The sequence below is a fragment of the Physeter macrocephalus genome, chromosome 5, assembly GCF_002837175.3.
Source record: "Physeter macrocephalus isolate SW-GA chromosome 5, ASM283717v5, whole genome shotgun sequence".
NCBI lineage: Eukaryota > Metazoa > Chordata > Mammalia > Artiodactyla > Physeteridae > Physeter > Physeter macrocephalus.
In genome coordinates, this window is record NC_041218.1 from 47,791,443 (window position 1) to 47,809,379 (window position 17,937).

General features: G+C 47.6%; 1 protein-coding gene and 1 long non-coding RNA gene across 6 annotated transcripts in view; one reads left to right on the top strand and one right to left on the bottom strand.

Moving 5' to 3' along the window:
* Positions 1-17,937, top strand: part of SCRN1 (secernin 1) — a 90,014-nt gene that overhangs the window by 41,144 nt on the left and 30,933 nt on the right. For 3 of the 5 annotated variants that reach the window (XM_055084942.1, XM_055084944.1, XM_055084943.1), the window contains exons 5-7: positions 2,081-2,246; positions 11,559-11,739; positions 13,830-13,989. In XM_055084942.1, coding sequence (XP_054940917.1) covers positions 2,081-2,246; positions 11,559-11,739; positions 13,830-13,988 — 506 coding nt within the window. In that variant the 3' untranslated portion in view covers position 13,989. Of the gene's footprint in view, positions 1-2,080; positions 2,247-11,558; positions 11,740-13,829; positions 14,363-17,937 lie in introns of those variants that run through there. The other 2 variants (XM_007119037.4, XM_028489937.1) reach the window with 1 other exon arrangement.
* On the bottom strand, positions 3,937-17,887 carry LOC114486302 (uncharacterized). The gene is made up of 8 exons (XR_003679826.2): positions 16,559-17,887; positions 16,367-16,430; positions 15,457-15,678; positions 14,605-14,890; positions 14,369-14,520; positions 12,461-12,618; positions 6,162-6,374; positions 3,937-5,482 (listed from the first exon to the last, which is right to left on the bottom strand). It is a non-coding gene; the product is annotated as an uncharacterized lncRNA (long non-coding RNA).

Below are 17,937 nucleotides of genomic sequence, written 5' to 3' on the forward strand. Positions count from 1 at the left end.
AGCACAGGCTCCGGACGCGCAGGCCCAGCGGCCATGGCTCACGGGCCCAGCCGCTCCGCGGCATGTGGGATCCTCCCAGACCGGGGCGCGAACCCGGTTCCCCTGCATCGGCAGGCGGACGCGCAACCACTGCGCCACCGGGGAAGCCCCTATGCTTGTCTTTTTGATACTTATTCCAGCCTTGCTTATACCTCAGCATTTGTATATTTGACTCACCTTCTTCATATATTTTCCTCTCCCGTTAGCCTGCTGAGTCTTGACCTCAGGGGTGTTGTCTTTTACTCATCTTGGGATCCCCTTGTGAGGCTTGTTATAGTCCTTTGTTCCATGAACATCTGTTGAGTCAAATTGTTGAACTGAATTCCTTTCATGAACCCTCTATCTTCCACCCAGTATTGACTTAGTCAGAATCCATGTTTAGGTAAATGTGGGTGACTGGATAGCTTGTTACTTTTATGCGTGAGTAGAAAACCCTTCCACGTAAACACAGTGGCCACATTTTATATTTGCCATTGGTCATTTAGAACAGGAGTTGGTAAACTATAACTTGTTGGCTGCTGCCTGTCTTGTCAATACAGTTTCATTAGAACACAGCCACACCCATTTATTTGCCTATGGCTTATGGCTACTTCCATGCTGCATGGCAGAGTTGAGCGGTTGCGACAGGTAAGTTATGGCAGAGATTATAGGGCCCATAAGCTTAACATATTTCCTATCTGGTTCTTTAAGAAAAAGTTGGCTGACTCAATCTAGAAGAACGCTTTAGGACTTCTGCTATAGAACTTAATTAATATATTCTGGGTAGGAAGGTAAGAAAGTATGCATTTACAAATGGGAACATTATAAAAAACCCTAAAAGTTTTTAACTTAAAAAACCTAGGTTGGTAAAAGTATATAATGCCAGTTGTCCGGTAGTCCTGCCAAAATCAAACATAAATCTGATGAAGCTTCTGGATCTAGCTACTAGTTTACCAGAAATACAGAGGATGGAGGAAAATACTCAAAACACCATCTGCAAAGTCCGTCTTGCAAAATCCAGAATGTGCGAAACTCAGGAGAAATGGCCCAACAAATAAAATGGCAACGGGGAACAAATGAGACGCAGTGACTAAAAGAGTTTTAAGAGACATTATCAACCTGTTGGATCCTGGTTTAAATCAGTAAACTCATTTATGAAACAGTGAGGAAGTTTGAACCCTGGATAGTTGAAGAACAGAAGAACTTACTGTTAATATTTCAGGTGTGATGTGTTACTCATAGAGACTTACAAAGAGGATGTGAGTTGTGGTAGTGAAGTTTAAGGCATCTTTTCTCTATGTGATGCTCTGATTTGACCTTTGTGAACACACTGAAAAAATAGTGTTTCAATGAATTATGAACAGAGGGAGAAAACGTAGAATCAGGATCCTGTGTAGTAAAAGGTTTGTTCGTCTGTTTCTCTGAAGTCAGAGCCAATAGTCCTCGTGGCTCTAAATATTCTAAATACTTCTCTGCGTATATTTCCCACTGCAGGGAGGTCATTCTCCAAATATAGTATTGACTCTAACCAGCAAGATTGTACCAGAGAGCTTGCTTGGTGCACTGCATAGATTGCATACTTTCTTATGAATATCATTCTGTTGCATACTGTACTAGTTGAGGAATTGCTAAGTGCTGCAACACAGAGACCCCAGAATAATGTGGCTTAAAGAAAATGGAAATTTATTGCTCTCCCATGTTACAGTCTAGATGTATATGGACAGTCCAGGGTGGGTGGGTTATTCTGCCTCAACATGTGACTTCCTTCTGTGGTCCACTCACTGGCATCTCCCAGCCAGCAGGAAGGGAGGGAAAAAAGTGAAAGGCAAACATTCCTTTTTATGGATGTAGTGGGGAAGCTGCACTCATAATTTCTGATCACCTCCCGTTGGTCAGGACCTATCACGTGAGCACATCTAGCCACAAGGGAAGCTGGGAAATATAGCCCCTACTCGGGCAGTTCTGTTCCCAGCTGTAATTTCAGGGGTTCTGTTACTAAAAAGGGAAAGGACTGATGGATTTTTGTTACAGCTTGCCTCCTCTCTCTCTCTTTTCTTTACAGAAAGCATCACTGTGCAGACTATGATTGACATCTTACGGGACAAAGCCAGTGGAGTTTGTATAGACTCCGAGTCTTTCCTTACCACAGCCAGCGTAGTGTCTGTCCTGCCTCAGAACAGAAGCTCGCCATGCATTCACTACTTCACTGGGACCCCAGATCCTTCCAGGTTTGTCTGAGACACAGTCACACAGGTGGCAAGCGTGTGCTTCCCTTGAGAGCTCACCCAGTAATCACACACTGAGTTCCTGCACCTCCTGCTATGTAGCTGAGTCACATTTTTGTCATCTCACCATGGCCAGTGCAGCACAAAGAGCTGTGATGAGGGGAAGTTCTTGGCTTTTGTCACATAGCATTCATCACAAGCATGGAAGCAAATTGTTTTAAATTCAACAAACATTTATTAATATATCTCTTATGGGCCAGGCATTGTGCTGTATTTGAAGGATGCAAAGATAAATAAGACCCAGTGAGACAGAAAGATACAGGAACGCCCAAGATTGATCAAAACCACCAGTTCCTATGAGTTAGGGGACAGAATGGTCCAGAGGCAATGCACATTGAAGCCACTTCAAGTGCACTGGCCTCTTCTCCAAGACATTGTGTTTTAGGGTATTGTTTTCTGCCCACACACTTCAGCAAAGGGTTTGCACTGCACAGTGTTTAAGAACACGGCGTCTAGAATAAACTGCCAGGAGTAGAATTCCACCTCTGTCACTTAGTAACTGGTAAGTCTCTTAACCTCTCCAAGCTTGTGTCTGTCCTGTACAAGGGACACAATACCAGCCCCTACTGTTATATGCTTTTTGGGAGGATTAAGTGAGATAATCCAAGTAAATGCATAGTAGGTTTAACCCTTATTTATTAAGACTATCTCTGATCTACCAGGTAGACAGCAGCCCTTCTCCCTGGTAACTTTCAGTCATGCACACCACAAATCATGTCATCAGTGGCCTAGACACAACCATCCAGTGATTTCTAAATTATCAGAATCACTTAGGGGAGTTTTTGAAAAATACAGATGCCTTGACCCAAACCTATTGTATCAGAATCTTTAAGGTGGGCTTAGGAATCTGTCTGGCGAGTCTGATCCTCAGCCTGGAGAGGTCTAGAAGACTGCCCATTCCAGTAGGTTCTCTGGTATTTTTCATGGCTGAAAACCATCATCATTTGAGTATCGGGTATCAAACCTTTGACTCTGCTACCGGGGAATCTGTAGCTCTTTGATTTCATTCCCTTTCCAGCTGAAAGTCTTTACTCTCCCCTTATTGTTTCAAGAATACGAGACAATGGCAGTGTCCACAAGGGACTGTGTGATGACTCAGGGGAGAAGCCAAGTACCTTTCCTGACCCTTTGACCTCACTACTGCCAACATCAATAGATCTTTCTAACAAGACCTATTAAATTCAGTATAAGCTATCCTTAGTTTTTCATTCATTCATTGTTCATGCAGCAAGCACTTATTAGGCACCTGCTGTGTACCAAATCTTATGCTTGTTGGGTACTAGAGACAAAGTGTGTGCAGGATAAGAGGTGGCACGAAGGAGACAATGAAGGGGGAAACCACAGAGGAAGAACTCTTGAGCACTGGGGTTTGTTCGAAGAGAGGTTTGTTAGGTGCTAAAAGCAGGAATTACATTCTGGGTAGAGGGAACAGCATATGCAAAGGCAGAGAGGCATGAGACAGAATGGCACACATCGCAGCTGTGCATCCTCTTGTAGTTTCTGTTTCCACCCCTCCTCCACCCACCCCCACCCGCCCCCCGCCCCGGTACACAAGCCCACTGCGGGACCTCTGCTGGCCTCTGACAGCCAGCCTTGCCCGCTGGGCAGTATTCCAGGCAACCTCTCAGGACACGCCTCTGTTTGACTCCAGCTGCTTTCTCTTGATTTTATCTTCCAGTTCTGAACGCTTGGTTCCATGGCCCCACTCCCACCCCCTTTTTGATCCGTCAGATCTGGGGCTTGTCGTTCCTCCCCCTGGTGTCTGACTTCCCCTTGTGGACTCTGGCCTTGCTTGCTGGTAGCTTTTGTGAGCACTTTGTGCTGGCCCGCAGGGGTACGTGTAGGCATTTAGAGTCTGTCTGGAACACTCTGCCGAGGAATTTAGACATTGTTCTTCAGGGAACAGGAGCCTTTGAAGGAGCAGGTTGAACTGAAGAATGACCACAGCAACCCCCTTGGTTCCTGATGTCTCAGACAGCTGCTCTAACTGTGCTTAGAAGACAGGGCTTTGTGATTGCCGGGATGTGAAGATAAAGCAATTCTGTTTCCTAGGGTAAAGTGCACGGCCTAATATAATTCTAAAAATGAGCTGGAAAATAGCTTTCTAATATCTAAAATGGAAAATTTCAAGTAATTTTAAAAGAAAGTTATTCATGGTTAAATTACTTGAAAAGACCTTAAAGCCTATTAAGGGCTTCCCGGAAGACATTCATTTTTATCTTCCCTGGTTAAATGAGGTACATTTCCTACTGTGGCTATAGAACTGTCATAGATTTTTTTTCTCCTATTCAACATTTCAATGTTTCTCTGTAATTGGGCATGCTCAACATTTTGTATTTTGTCATCAGGAAGCGTAATTACCTACTCTTGGGTTTTTAGGTAATAAAATTAGGGAAATTTTAACCGGCTTCTGCTAATGCTAAGAACATTAGAGAGATGTTTGCAAGAAATAGTTTCAGAGCAGTGGACTTGCAAAAGATTATGATCAAAGAAGACTATATTATTTATCTTCCTAATTTATGTTAGAAACCAAAGGACATCATCTTACTATTGGTCTGTCTGCTTCAGAACTTCTTGGCTCTTTGCTCATTGCATTAATTATAGATCCTTTTCTTGATATAGCTTGTTCTCACATTCCCTTTTTTTCTTCCTCTTTCCCTCCCTTCTCTCCTCCCTTCCTCCTAATACGTACCAGGTACTATGTAATTTTGAGAGTTGGAAGCAGATGCAGAAGTCAGAGTTTGAGAGTGGGTGGGAGATGCAAAAGACCTTTAATTAATCTTATTGAGCAGGCAAATTCCATCATATTAATATTCTATTGAGTCAGCTGGTGCCTTGGTCATCCATATAGTGACACTCATTGGATTTAGTGCACCGGTTCTGACCTTTGGAGGCCATTTCCTACGTGGAAGCAGTACTTGTTAAAGCTCATCGATATGAAGAATTGGAGAGGGAAAGAGCAGAGAGGTAGCTTCGCATTTTGAGGCAGTGTAAAATTCCGAGTCTCGTGGTGTGCCAGAGCCTATGGAAGCTGATGATGTCATCTCTTCCCGACCCTGTGTTCAGTGACATCACATCGGTAGCTTGAAATGGGCCCCAGTGGGCGTGTTTACACTGTGGAAATCGGCAGACATCGTGAATTAGGGCTTGTTATTTTCACCACTGAGAGGCCCCCGCATCTGAGAAAACACACAAATACTCAAGATACAGGATGGATAAACCAAGAGGGGGAGAGTATTAAAAATTTTCCATTTTAAATATTAGAAGGCTATTTCCCCACCCATTTCTTTAATTGTATTAGGCCGTGTACTTTAGCCTGGTAAACAGAAAATAGGAAGTTCTAGGAAAAAGAGGGTGTTGGACCCACTTTAGTGGCAGGGAATGGGGAGATGCAAGGGACATGGTGTGTGTGTGTGTTTTCTTCGTCTTCTCCCAAGTACTAGGCTTGAGAGGCTACATTGCATCAGCTGAGACCGTCTTGTCTGGATAATTCAAATGTTAGTGACAAGCAGAACCTTTTCATTATTGGAGATGATGTTGTGGGCTGTAGACACCGTAGTTTACTATGTAAATACAGTGTGGGTCACAGCCTGCACAGACAGACACAGAGCCGAGGGCCTTGTGTAAAATAGCACTCCCTCTGATTTCATTCCCAATTCTCCCAACACTGTCTTTTTCCTCTCTCCTACCCCACGGTTTTGACTTTCCAAAACCTCCCAGAGTATCTGGATCCAGCCCTCAGGGTGTCCCATGCTCCAGAAGTACTAGTTCTCTTTCCCTCTAAATGAAAACACCCTTCATGGATAAGTTCTGCTCTCCACCAGATGTGGCTTTGACTCTATGATTAAAGTGACTCACAGTCAAGCTGGGATGACGCATGGATGAACCATTCAGAGGGACACCTGCAGTTGAGAGAAACTGGTTCTTCCAGGCCCTTCTCAGATTGGTTCAAAGTTTAGCAGATTCATCCAAGCAGGAGCCTTTGTGCTGCTATTTTCTGCGCCAGCGGATCTGCCGGGGACTCCAGGGCACAGGATAAGCCCAGCTTCATCGCTCAGGGAGTTTCTGCATCTTCAGTGTGAACAGAGCCATGCATATTTGAAGTCAGAAATGTGAGCTGGCCACTGATACTTAAATTCCAAATCCCAAAGCACAAAAATATTTTGCTTTTCTGCAGTAGCATAATGAGTATACATACATATATATATATATATATATATTTTTTTTTTTTTTTTTTAACCCGCAGAAGGGATATATAAGGGTGAGTGGTAATGGGGGAAAATGACTTAGATTTAGAAGATCTGAATTTACTTCTCCATCTGGCACGTATTAGGAATGTGCCTGTGAACAAAGCACTTAGCGTCTGTGAGCCTCAGTCATCTCATCTGTGAAATGGTACAGAAGTTTTTGCCCTGCCTTGTTCACTGCTGCAGGGGTCCCCAACCAACCCCTGGTCCACAGCCTGTTAGGAACCGGGCCGCACAGCAGGAGGTGAGCGGCAGGCGAGCGAGCAAAGCTTCATGGGCCGCTCCCCATCGCTCGCATTACCGCCTGAGCCATCCCCGCACACCCCGCCGTCCGTGGAAAAATTGTCTTCCACGAAGCCAGTCCCTGGTGCCAGAAAGGTTGGGGACTGCTGCCCTGCTGTATCCCTAGTACTTAGAATAGTATCTGGATCTCAGCATTACACACATATTGAATGAATGAATGAATGTAATTCCATGAGAATTGAATGAAAGCACTTTGAAAATTATGATATGTTGTAAAATGTTAGAGACTTTCATGATAATTTTGTTTTCCTTCCAAAGGAAGAAACAAATGAGAGGAGGACAGATTTTTTACACTGGCTTGGTGCAGCCATCTCAAGGTTTTAGAAAGAAGAAAGGGACAGAGAAGGCAAAGATGCCTCCAGTGAAGTGCCTTTCTTGGCTGTGGCACAGAGTGTCACCCAGGACTAAAATCCTGCAGACTCTGAGACAGACCTTGCAAGCCCGTGCTGGCTTCGTGTCATTGGACTGTGTGCCGTGGCCCTTCGGTTTGTCTCAGCGAGAGCTGACGGGTGCAGTGGTGGGGTTCCCTTTCATGTTGCTCATGGCTTTCTTTGTTTAATTCTCCTGCTCCAGGGTCCCCTTAGCATAGCTCAGCCACCTTTAAACTTCCTCATTAACCAGCTATGAGGAAGCTGGGCCGACCTTTGCTGGTGGAAGCACTTCCCCTTTTGGGCCTATCATCCTGTACGCGTGTCACACCACAGCGCGGAGGGGCTGGGTGACCAGGGCGAGCTCTGGGTTAGGGGGCTTCTCTGAAGGTCAGTCTGTGAGGCAGCTCTGAGGGTGAGGTAGAATCAGCTTCTGGAGCTCCCTCAGCCGTGTCCCGCCTGCATCCGAGCCACCCACGGGCTCCTCTGGGGGTTCTCCACATGGCTGATGAAGTGGGCACCGCCCTGGCTGGGTGGGCCTGGAGGGGTGGTCACGACCCAGAGGGCAGTTCAGCTTTGCCGCTGGCTGGGCGTGCGGGCTTGGCCAGTCGTTTCCTCTTTCTGGGCCATCAATTAGCATACATTTACTCAAGTGGCATTTAAGAAGCTACCATGTGAGGTTCAGTGTGGGAAGATGTCAGAGGATCTTCTCATCTATTTTGACTTTTAATGAGATTTTCTGTAAGGATTGGCAGGAAATAAGAACATTTGGAAACTGCTGAGTTATCCACGTTGCCCTTTTCTGGATATGTAGACATAAATTATCAGGACTGAGTTATAGATAATTCCCACATCCTGGTATATTAGTATTATTGCAGTTTCTTATTGGCAGTAATTTTATTTATTCAATCTCAAAAAAAAAACCTCCTTTAACCACCAGACACATCTATGGTTCATGTTTTTAGCAGCTGAGGTTGCTGACTTCCTTATAGACTTTGGAAAAAAACTCTTGGAGAGGTTTGGCTGCCTTAGAATATTATGGGAACCTCGTCATATTATTTACTTATTTATTTTTAAAGTTAAAATGGATAGATGGGAGGGTTAAACATATGGTCCCTCCTGTCTTAGAAATGCCACCAGACACTCTCACTGACGTCAAAATGAGTGTGGACTGGTTTGATGTTCCATCACATAGAGGGTTCTGATTTTTACTCTGCTATTGTCCTGTATATTGGGTGCAGAAGACCATGATTGTTCTTAGCATGAACTTCTTGAAGACACAAGTTCACAGGCCACATGACATAGAAAGAGAAATAACACAATAGCTTTAGAAGTTGAAAGGGACCGTAGAGATCGTTTCAGTCCAGTGAGAGACAGAGAGGGAAAATGACGGGCCCCATAGTTGGTCAAAGGTGACAAGGGGACACACACCCCCATTCTGAGTCTCAGCCCAGTTCCCTGCCCCACTGTCATGAGGCAGGCAGACCTGGATGGTCGCTCAGCAAGACCAGCGCCATCCTTCTCCCTCACAGGGCCAGTGTCGGGATGGTCCTGAGCCACATGGTAAGAAAAGCACTGAGGTTCCAGAAACTGCATGACAGATTTCCCAATGAAAACATCACTCCCACATGGCCTTTCGAAGGGTAGAGAAAAGAGGTGCAGTGCGGGGGATTGTATGGGGTGGCATCACACGAGTGAACATCATCTGTGGCCTGGGGCCGGTGTAAAATGGGAGAACCCCTGTCCCAATGAATCTCCTCAGCAGCCCGGGCTCAGCAGCTCTGCCGGACACTGCAGTTCCCCTGGCTCGCCATGGCTAAGCCTGCACCCACCCCGCCTCCAAGCCCAAGAGCAGGGGATCCGCCGGCTCCGACCCTTTCTGCCTAGGACTGGGCCTGGGGAGGAGGTGTGAACTGTGCAGGTTCTGGGGTGCTTGGCAGGAGCCCAGGCCCAGTGTCCCTCAGGGGGTCTCAGCTCAGGCCAAGGAAGCTGCAGGTCACATCTGCTGGAAGACGGTGTGTGTTGTGTGCACTGACTTTTCAGGAAACCCCGAGAGCTGTCAGGCCCTGGAGGATGGGACACTTGCCTGCTGTGAGGCTGCTGTGTTGTCAGAGACCAGAGGGGCACAGAGGCAGTTAGTTCTGGATGTCTCTATGCTGGACTCCGCCCTCTTCCACCTCTTTCCCTCCCTCCCTCCCTCCCTCCTTCCCACTCTCCTCTCTCCCTCCCGATCCATTACCATCTGCCAGTGAACCCTCAAACTGCCCTTTTGCAGAGTCAACCAAATGACCAATTGGAGAATTCAACTTCATGTAATCAAAATTCTTTAGACGCTTTAAAATTGTGCATTAATTCCTTTCACTTTCAACAGTCACCCATTCAACATTCAGGAGAAGGGAAGAGGAGTGATGTATTTTCAGGAGGCCGTAGGAAGTGGCAGTGTGTGTTCCCTCTGTATAAGGTAGCTCCCCTGCATCTTGGGGAGGGAAGTTCCTTGGGAGGACTCGGCCTTGTGGAATTAGGTCCAGCCCACATGCCTATGCCTTGTGCTTCACGGTGGATGGGCCCAGGCTCCTGCGTTTGCATCACCTGCAGAAAACAGCACTTATCCTTAACCCGTACCACCAGCTTTGGGAGCAACTGCTTTCAATGTTCAAAATAAATTAGGATGAGCCCGATCTTTCATGCTGTGATCAGGGTCTTTCTTCTTCACCTGAGCCCTTTTCCCTTGACAACCTCAGGGAACTAACCCAAAAGGTCACTCCTAGTTACTGTGGTCTCTGGTCATGCTCCTCAGCCTTGGATGTCATCAATCCCCTGGGGACCTTAACAAGCAGGTTCTACTCAGCAGGACGGGGATGGGGCCTGAGGGTGCTGACGCTGAAGTCCAAGGACACAGTTTGGGTACAAAGGTCATGGGTTTCCAGTTCTTTGCAGATTGTGGCATAGCGAAAATGTGTGTATGGCACACCGGCAAGTCTGCTCCGGCCGCCTCAAGTCCAGGCATCTCGGGGCTAAGGGACTCAACCTCCCAGCTCACTTCTCACCCACTGGAGGCACCAGTTAAGAGGAGAGGAAATAACCCAAACCTGAGCCGTACACACGGGGTGTGGGTGTGTGTCTCATTCTCTCCAATTGTTATTGCAGGTGCCCGCGTGGTGTGATGGAAAACAGGCCACCCTCGGGGCCCAGAGGTGCCTGTGCTCTGCCAGGAGGACTGCTTTGATCCAGCCGTGTTCTTTCTGGGTTCAGAGCAGGGAGAGTGAGGCTCTCTTCCTCTAGTGTTACTGTCAGCTGTGGTCACCACAGACCCCGTTGGCCTGGGATCCTAAGATGATGTTTCTTAGACGCATGGCTGTTTTGGGGTGTGTACGCGTCTGGGGGGATGTGTTGAAATGTCCCCAGGTATGCACAGGTGCACACACACACACACACACACACACACACACACACACACACATGTCCCTCTCCCACAAAGACATTGCCAAAAGAGCCGAATCGAAGAGTTCTTGCGTTAGCCTCTTCCTCTAGTGTTACTGTCAGCTGTGGTCACCACAGACCCCGTTGGCCTGGGATCCTAAGATGATGTTTCTTAGACGCATGGCTGTTTTGGGGTGTGTACGCGTCTGGGGGGATGTGTTGAAATGTCCCCAGGTATGCACAGGTGCACACACACACACACACACACACACACACACACACACACACACAGCCATGTCCCCCTAAGACATCCCTCGTGCCAAAAGAGCCGAATCGAAGAGTTCTTGCGTTAGCCGCCTACTATCCCCTCAGCCTCACACAACCAGACTTCTGTCCTCTGTGGTGTGCCCTCTCTGGGGCCCCGGGATTCTTTCTTTGTCATCTGTCTTAATCTGTCCCACTTTGAGTCTGTCAGAAATATTCCAAACATTTTCAAATAAGGTAGAACCTAAAAAAAAAGGTTGAGGTCTCAGACCCTGCCTTTCCAGGAGGCCCCTTTCCACAGAGCACGGTGGCGAAAGACCAGCTCCAATCGGTGGCCCATTGCACCCTTTCCTCAAAATACTGTGTCTGTTTGCCTTCTTTCATGTGACTGCAAGGGGCTCTTAAATGGCCTTCCCAGAACAAAGCCAGTCTGTTTTGATGTCTCCTCGCTGCAAATAGAAGGATTTGCAGCTTATAAACGGCAGTTAGTTCTACTAAAATAGTTCCTAAGATATGCGGTTGGGTCTCTCTCGGCAGGCACCCGCCTGCCACCGTGAGCTGGCCCAGGAGATGCTTGCTGAAGGAAAGGGCAGCCTCTGGTGTCCTCAAGCCCCAGGCTCGGTTTGGCTAAAGTACCTCTCCTTTCTCTCCAGGTCCATATTCAAGCCTTTCATCTTTGTCGACGATGTAAAACTCGTCCCCAAAGCACAGTCTCCCTGTTTCGGAGACGATGACCCTGCCAGAAAGGAGCCTCGGTTCCAGGAGAAGCCAGACCGCCGCCACGAGCTGTACAAGGCCCATGAGTGGGCCCGGGCGGTCCTGGAGAGTGACGAGGTGAGCCTGGCTGTGAGCCCCGGGCGCGGGCGGGGTCCCTAGAAAGGAGGCAGGACAGCGGTGAACAATCTCGTCACCTTCCTCCGCTCCAGCAATTCTGCTTCCAGAAACCCAGGCTCCCGGGGCCCCTGCTAGAATGCTGGTGGTAATTCTTCCTCCCAGCCTCTTGAAACCCAGTGAAACCAAGCCTCTGCTTTTAATGTTATTCTAGTACTCAGTGGGCTAAGAATCTCCCTCTTTTACTTACTGTTCACCTGCAAATAACAGAAACATGCAGTACTAGTCAGGAGAACTGCTCTTCTGTTGTCAAAAATTCTTTGTATACTTTTAGGGGTAAAAATGTGTACGTAACGGCAGCACTTTAAAGATGCAATCGTGTTGTTTGTTAACAAAGTTCTGGAGACGGTTGGTGGTGATGGTCGCACAGCAATGTGAATGTCTTTATGCCACTGAACTGTACACTTAAAAATGGTTAAAGTGGTAAATTTTGTTATGTATATTTTTTCATACAAAAAAGTTTTTTTTAAAGTTTAGTTTTAAAATAGTTATTCTTCAAAGTGCAGCCCTCCCTTCTCCACCCAAAGTTCTGATCAATAAAGTTACAAGACATCAATTCAAACAAGACAAAACACTCAATATATGCCCACAGCAACTCTTAGTGGTGGACTTTCATATAAAATCCAAGCCTCTATCTTGCTGAAGGGAGAAGGAAGGAACATACATGGTTGTTAGATGCTCATCTGCTTCCCAAGCATTTATTTGACAACTTGCAAGGGTCCAATTTGTCCTGAAGAAAGTGACATCTTATAGGTAAATTGGTGCGTGCAATTTGCGTGGACTGGGTGAGCTTATTTTCTTACATCCAGCATGGTGGACTCTCTAAAAAGGATAGCAAGAAAGGACAGCAGTAAATCCAAGTGAATTCAGAAAGTATCTCTGAGAAGGGTAGTCTCACTATTTATAGAACTTGCTCTTCTGTGCCCCAGAAATGACCATTCTGACGTGTAAAAGTCTGTCCTCCCTGCCAGACATTTCCCTGGAACCATGAATGCTACCGCTGCATTACAGAGTTCTGTCCAGGGCTGCCCTCCCTGCCTGCTGACAGTGCATGTTTTCTAGGTGGATCACAGTAAGCCCAAGCAGGGGGAAATTGTCACTCCCTGGTGCACAGTTTTGTGGATATTTGGCAAACGAAGGCAGGGGTAGAAAGGGCCGTGTGTTCTGAAGTATCCGACACAAAATTTCAAAGAGATGAGACTGATGAGGCTGGGTGGACTTTGAAATTTGGCAATGACCATTGGTTTGAGTTAAGGCAGCACTAGGAAGTGGTGGATGGGTGGTGACGGCGGCTTCTCTGTTCTGGGACTAATTGGGCAAATAAAAGCTTCTCATTGTCATCTACTGTATGTAAATGAGTGACTGCCACTTGGAAGAAGAGATGTCACCCCCTCAGAAAAAAAGTAAATCGGGGATAGACATGCCATGGGATTATTCATTGATCCATTTATTCTTTCAAGAGACATTATTGGGAGTGCCTCCTCTGTCCCAGGCAGGAGGATAGAGATAAGCCCGGGTCTCCCTCCCTGGGAGATCGTGGTCTAATGGGGGACACAGGTAAGTAGACAGACCATCGCAAGACAGAAAGAGATCAACCATGGCAGAAGGAAAGGCATTGGATGGGGGGAGCCTAGAGGAAAGGCGTTCACGGAAGCCTGAAGGTGGGCGCAAGCTGACTGAGTGTTGAGGGGAGCAGGGTTGCCTGTGCCGTGGCGAGAAAGAGTATCACGGGCTGGAGGAATGCAGCTAATTCTGTCTGGCTGAAGAGCAAGGAGATGTGGGAGGCGTGGCAAAGGCGAGGCACGCTGGAGCCTCCTACGTTACAAAGGGCCTTTCCCAATGTCACTCAGGAGTCTGGATTTTTATCCTGAAGGCAAGAACTCCAAGCAGAGCAGTGACATCACCACACCTGCATTTCAGAACCATCCCCGTGGCAGTCCCGCGGGGAGCAGATTGAATGCGGTGGGGGGCAGGCCCTCCGGGGGGCTTTCAGTGTCCATTGCAATGACCCCCGCTGTTTTTGTCCTTCTCAGGAGCAAGGTCAAAAGCTGAGGAAGACGATGCTGGAACTAGAGAAGCAAGGCCTGGAAGCCATGGAGGAGATCCTGACCAGCAATGACCCCCTGGACCCCACCGAAGTGGGAGATCTCTTCTATGACTGTGTTGACACGGAGATTAAGTTCTTTAAGTGAAGTAAGCATTCCCTTTCCCCTTCTTATTTAAAATTTCCCACCTTACTAAATTACCAGCAAAACAAACCGCTCTCCTGTCCGAGTAAAATGAGAAAGTTCAGATGTGTTAACGTCACACTGTTCCCTAGTGTTCTGCCTCAGATCTCACAACGCCCCCTTCTTCCGCAACGTAGATCCCCTCCTTCTGCAGTGTAACATGTATCCCATTTGCCTGTTGTGCGATTGTATGACTGATTGTGGATTTTAAGCTGCTCTTATTGTGTTTCAGTGACAATGGACCCATTAGCCTTTTCATGGGAGGACTAGAGTCCATCAAGCCTTGAAAGACAGGCTCCACTGCCCCGAGTTTGAGGGGAAGGCAAAATCTTTTGAAGTCTTACTCTTTCTCTCAGTAGTGGTTTCTTTCTGGTTAACAGAAGGCATTTCTTTGGCCCAGGGCTCTTGTGTGTGTGTGCTCGAGGGAGGCTTCCCGGCCTGGCCTCCCTTCTGCTGAGCGCAGGCCTGTAATGCAGAATGTCTCCAGCTGTGTCTGCTGAGAGACAGAACAAGTGGGAAGGAATAAAGGGGGCTCCTCTCCGGGCCCAGCTCCATCCCAATTCCTGTGATCTGAAAGAACCTGTGCACTGCGCTCGTGTGCGGTGGACCCGCAGACAGCTTCCACGTGCCGTGCGAGCTGGAAGCTGCCCACTGTAGAGATTCACAGGCAGCTGTGCGTGACGTCCCTGGATCGCGGCGTGGCTCTCCCACGAGGCACGGGGCTCTCCCCGCACGGCCGCTCACCCGCCGCACGGACATGCGTATGTCTAGAAATGATTCCGGGCCTGGTTACCGCCGTCTAGTTTAGGATTAATTAAATGGCCCTGTGGCAGAAGTTCCACCCCACGAAGCTGCAAATTTCTCAGCTAATGAGGGAAAGAAAGAAAAGGAGAAACTCTTGGCTGTTTAGATTCCAGTTGAAGTAGCTGGAATCTGAGCAGCCACTCCATTATCTCAGCAGAGACTTTAATTAAACTGATTTGCTTCCCATGTTGTGGGCGCATGAAGGATTTGACTTACCAGCAGAGCCCAGGAAAGCATGTGAGGAAGACCAGATGGGCCCAGCACGGGGAAGACAGAGGGCAGGAAGGGGACAGATGGATGGAGAAGCATTCGGCTCCACGGTGACAGTCCCACCCCCGCCCTTCCTACCCAGCCTGTTATATCCCCCAAAGCTGTGGAGGAAGCACCTGGCTTTCCCTAGGCCTTCCCTTGATTCCTCTCGCCCTGCGTGGCCCATTAGCTGCCTTCAGACCAGTAGCTGAAGTGGGCAGGTGCTGGTGGGGGCCGGGGGGGGGGGCTTACTTCCAGCCACTGAAACTCTCCACCACTCTTAACATGGAAGGGGGCAGAGATGCCGCCTTCCATGGAGAAGTGTGTGTGTTAATACAGCCGTGGGAGGGAGAACAGCGGCTTCATTATGCAGCCTCACCTGTACCGTGTGGGCCTAATCACCTTCATCACTGACAGGCATTTCCAAATGGAAATACTGTGAGCGTCAGTAGTCTTGGAAGTGACTTCAAGTTAGTGACTCCTTGTCAGCTGCAGTGTATCGTATGCCATGAGAGCTGGAAGGAACTTGGGCCCCGTACACAGACGTGGACACTGAGGGTCACAGGTTTTACCGGAACAAGTCCTTTTTCTACCAACTCCCCTGTAAGGATGTAAGCATAAGAGCACCGTGAGCTTTCTGCCCAGCAGTGTTGCAAATTCTGTATGTAAAGTCACCAACAAGTGGTGAGAGAGGGGAGGAACATTTGTGCTGACAAAGTTAACAACAGCTGTTCACGGTGACTTGTGGTTGCTGAGTTTTGTCGGGGTTTGGCCTGGGCTCTCACTGTGGGTGAACTTAGGGTGTCCTCTTAGGTGGCGCAGCCACTCTGAGAGCATCTGTCTACAGCTGCTGGGTGGGGGAGGGTGAGGCTTGGGGGTGACATATGTACCTCATCCCCTCCCAAGCCCACCTGCTGAGTGGTTATTTAAAACAAGATAGTGCAGAAAGCCACTCTGAAATTTCACCATGTGGAATCCTCTCCCCCTATTATGGACACATTTCCTCAGACCTGGCATGTCTGAGATACCCAGGGTGATGAGGGGTTTGACCAAAAGAAGGCTAGTGAGAATAAATTACACAGAGGCCTGCTTTCATTAATATGGGCCAAGCAAAGGTCACGGATAACCCAGCCAGACTTATGCTATTACCCAGCCATTGTGCAGTGAGAAACATAATGGCCACTTCTGTTAGGGACATTGACCTTATTCCAGCAACCCAAAGAAGGGCCATCTCTTGAGAGATGTGTTGGCTGACGCTATACATCACAATTGTGATGCCACTGTCTTACCACTAGAGGGCGTGGCAGTCCTTTCGTGGCAGAAGTTAAAAGGGGCAGGGATGCTTCCATCGGGCTGTAGAGAGATGTTCTATGTACAGTTAAAACCTGAGTAATAGCGGTGGACAGATTCTTTGTGCATATTGGGATGCGAGGGGAAAGACAGGAAGAGAGCAAAGAGCCTGCTGATGTGGTTATACTCACTTCTAGTGACATATTAGCAGCTTGAAACGTGTAGTTGGATTTTGAGTACGGCATTGCTGGGGGGATGTTGGTTTTTAAATGCTCCTAACAGACTCTGCTTTTGAAGAATGCTTATCGTTACGTGGACAATTTCTTGACCATGGATTGCTTTTCTAAAGGCAGTGTGGGGAAAATGAATATTCAAGATGAACTATGAAAATAATGTTTAAAGGTTGGCGTGTAAATAGCTTCCTAAAATACCATTTGTGTATCCATTAAGACCTGGGGGAGGGGGCGGGGGCTGTGTATGCCTCGCACAGAAAGAAGACATGGCCGTGAAGGACAGAATCTCTCCCCTATCCCCGCGCCCCATAATCAAACATAAGCTAGTTAGTCTTGGCTAGTTGCTGGGATTTACCACTCATACTCTGAGGAGGGGCAAAAGCTCCAATAAAAGTAAATTAGCAAAGCAGAAGTAGTACTCTTTCATCCTTGGAGGTGGTTTGGAATTTTAGGTAGAATAAGGATATACTTGAAATTATGGTAATTCTTTAGTACCCAATAACATAAGACAGTGTTATTGTTAGAAAGAGTCTTTCTTATAAGCTGTCTAATAGAGAAGGTGTATGCCTATTAGATACTAGCAGTGAAGTTCCTTCACTGTTGGGTGGATTATTAGGTATAAAAAATAATTATCAACCAGGCAAACTACTTTGCTTCCTGATGTCATCCCACATGGGTCCAGGTGTTACACAGCTCTGCCCAGCCCAGCAGGAAAGCCAGGTGGGACCAGTGTGTCTGTTATGAATGCACTAACTGCATTCTCGACTGAGGAGCGGTCAAGTCATTTCTGGGGAAGGTCTTCAGCTGAGCTCTCAGCTTTGGGGAGGAAGGAGGGAGGGGAACCCCCTGAGCTGGCCTTTCTCCTGTGGAGGGGGAGGGGCGGCAGGTCACGTGCACCAGCTGACCCAGCAGTGCCCGTGCTTCCCTGTAGCCCTGACATTTCATTCCATAGGGTCCTAGGTCCCAACTTCCCCTCCTATGGTTTGTGTCAAATGTGCTTTATCTGATTGAATCCAAAACATCCCGAGACGTCACATGCCGATTTCTCGTGGGGATGAATACGTACATGTTTGCAGTCATGTTGTGAGAAGTCAGATGTGTGAGCTGGAAAATGCTAGGGGCAGGGAATAATACAAAGGAAAACCTTTCTGCTTCCTGCAGTGGGAACTGACCGTGTAGTCTTAATAGCCTTTTGTACACATATCTACAAACCAGATAACTGACTTCCCCAACCAGTGCTTGCCCTTGGAATTGTCTCTAAATACATCAAGCATACAATAAAAAAAATACTGAAATTAATGTCTCTTGGCCTCTTCTATCTTGTGTTTCATTAATAG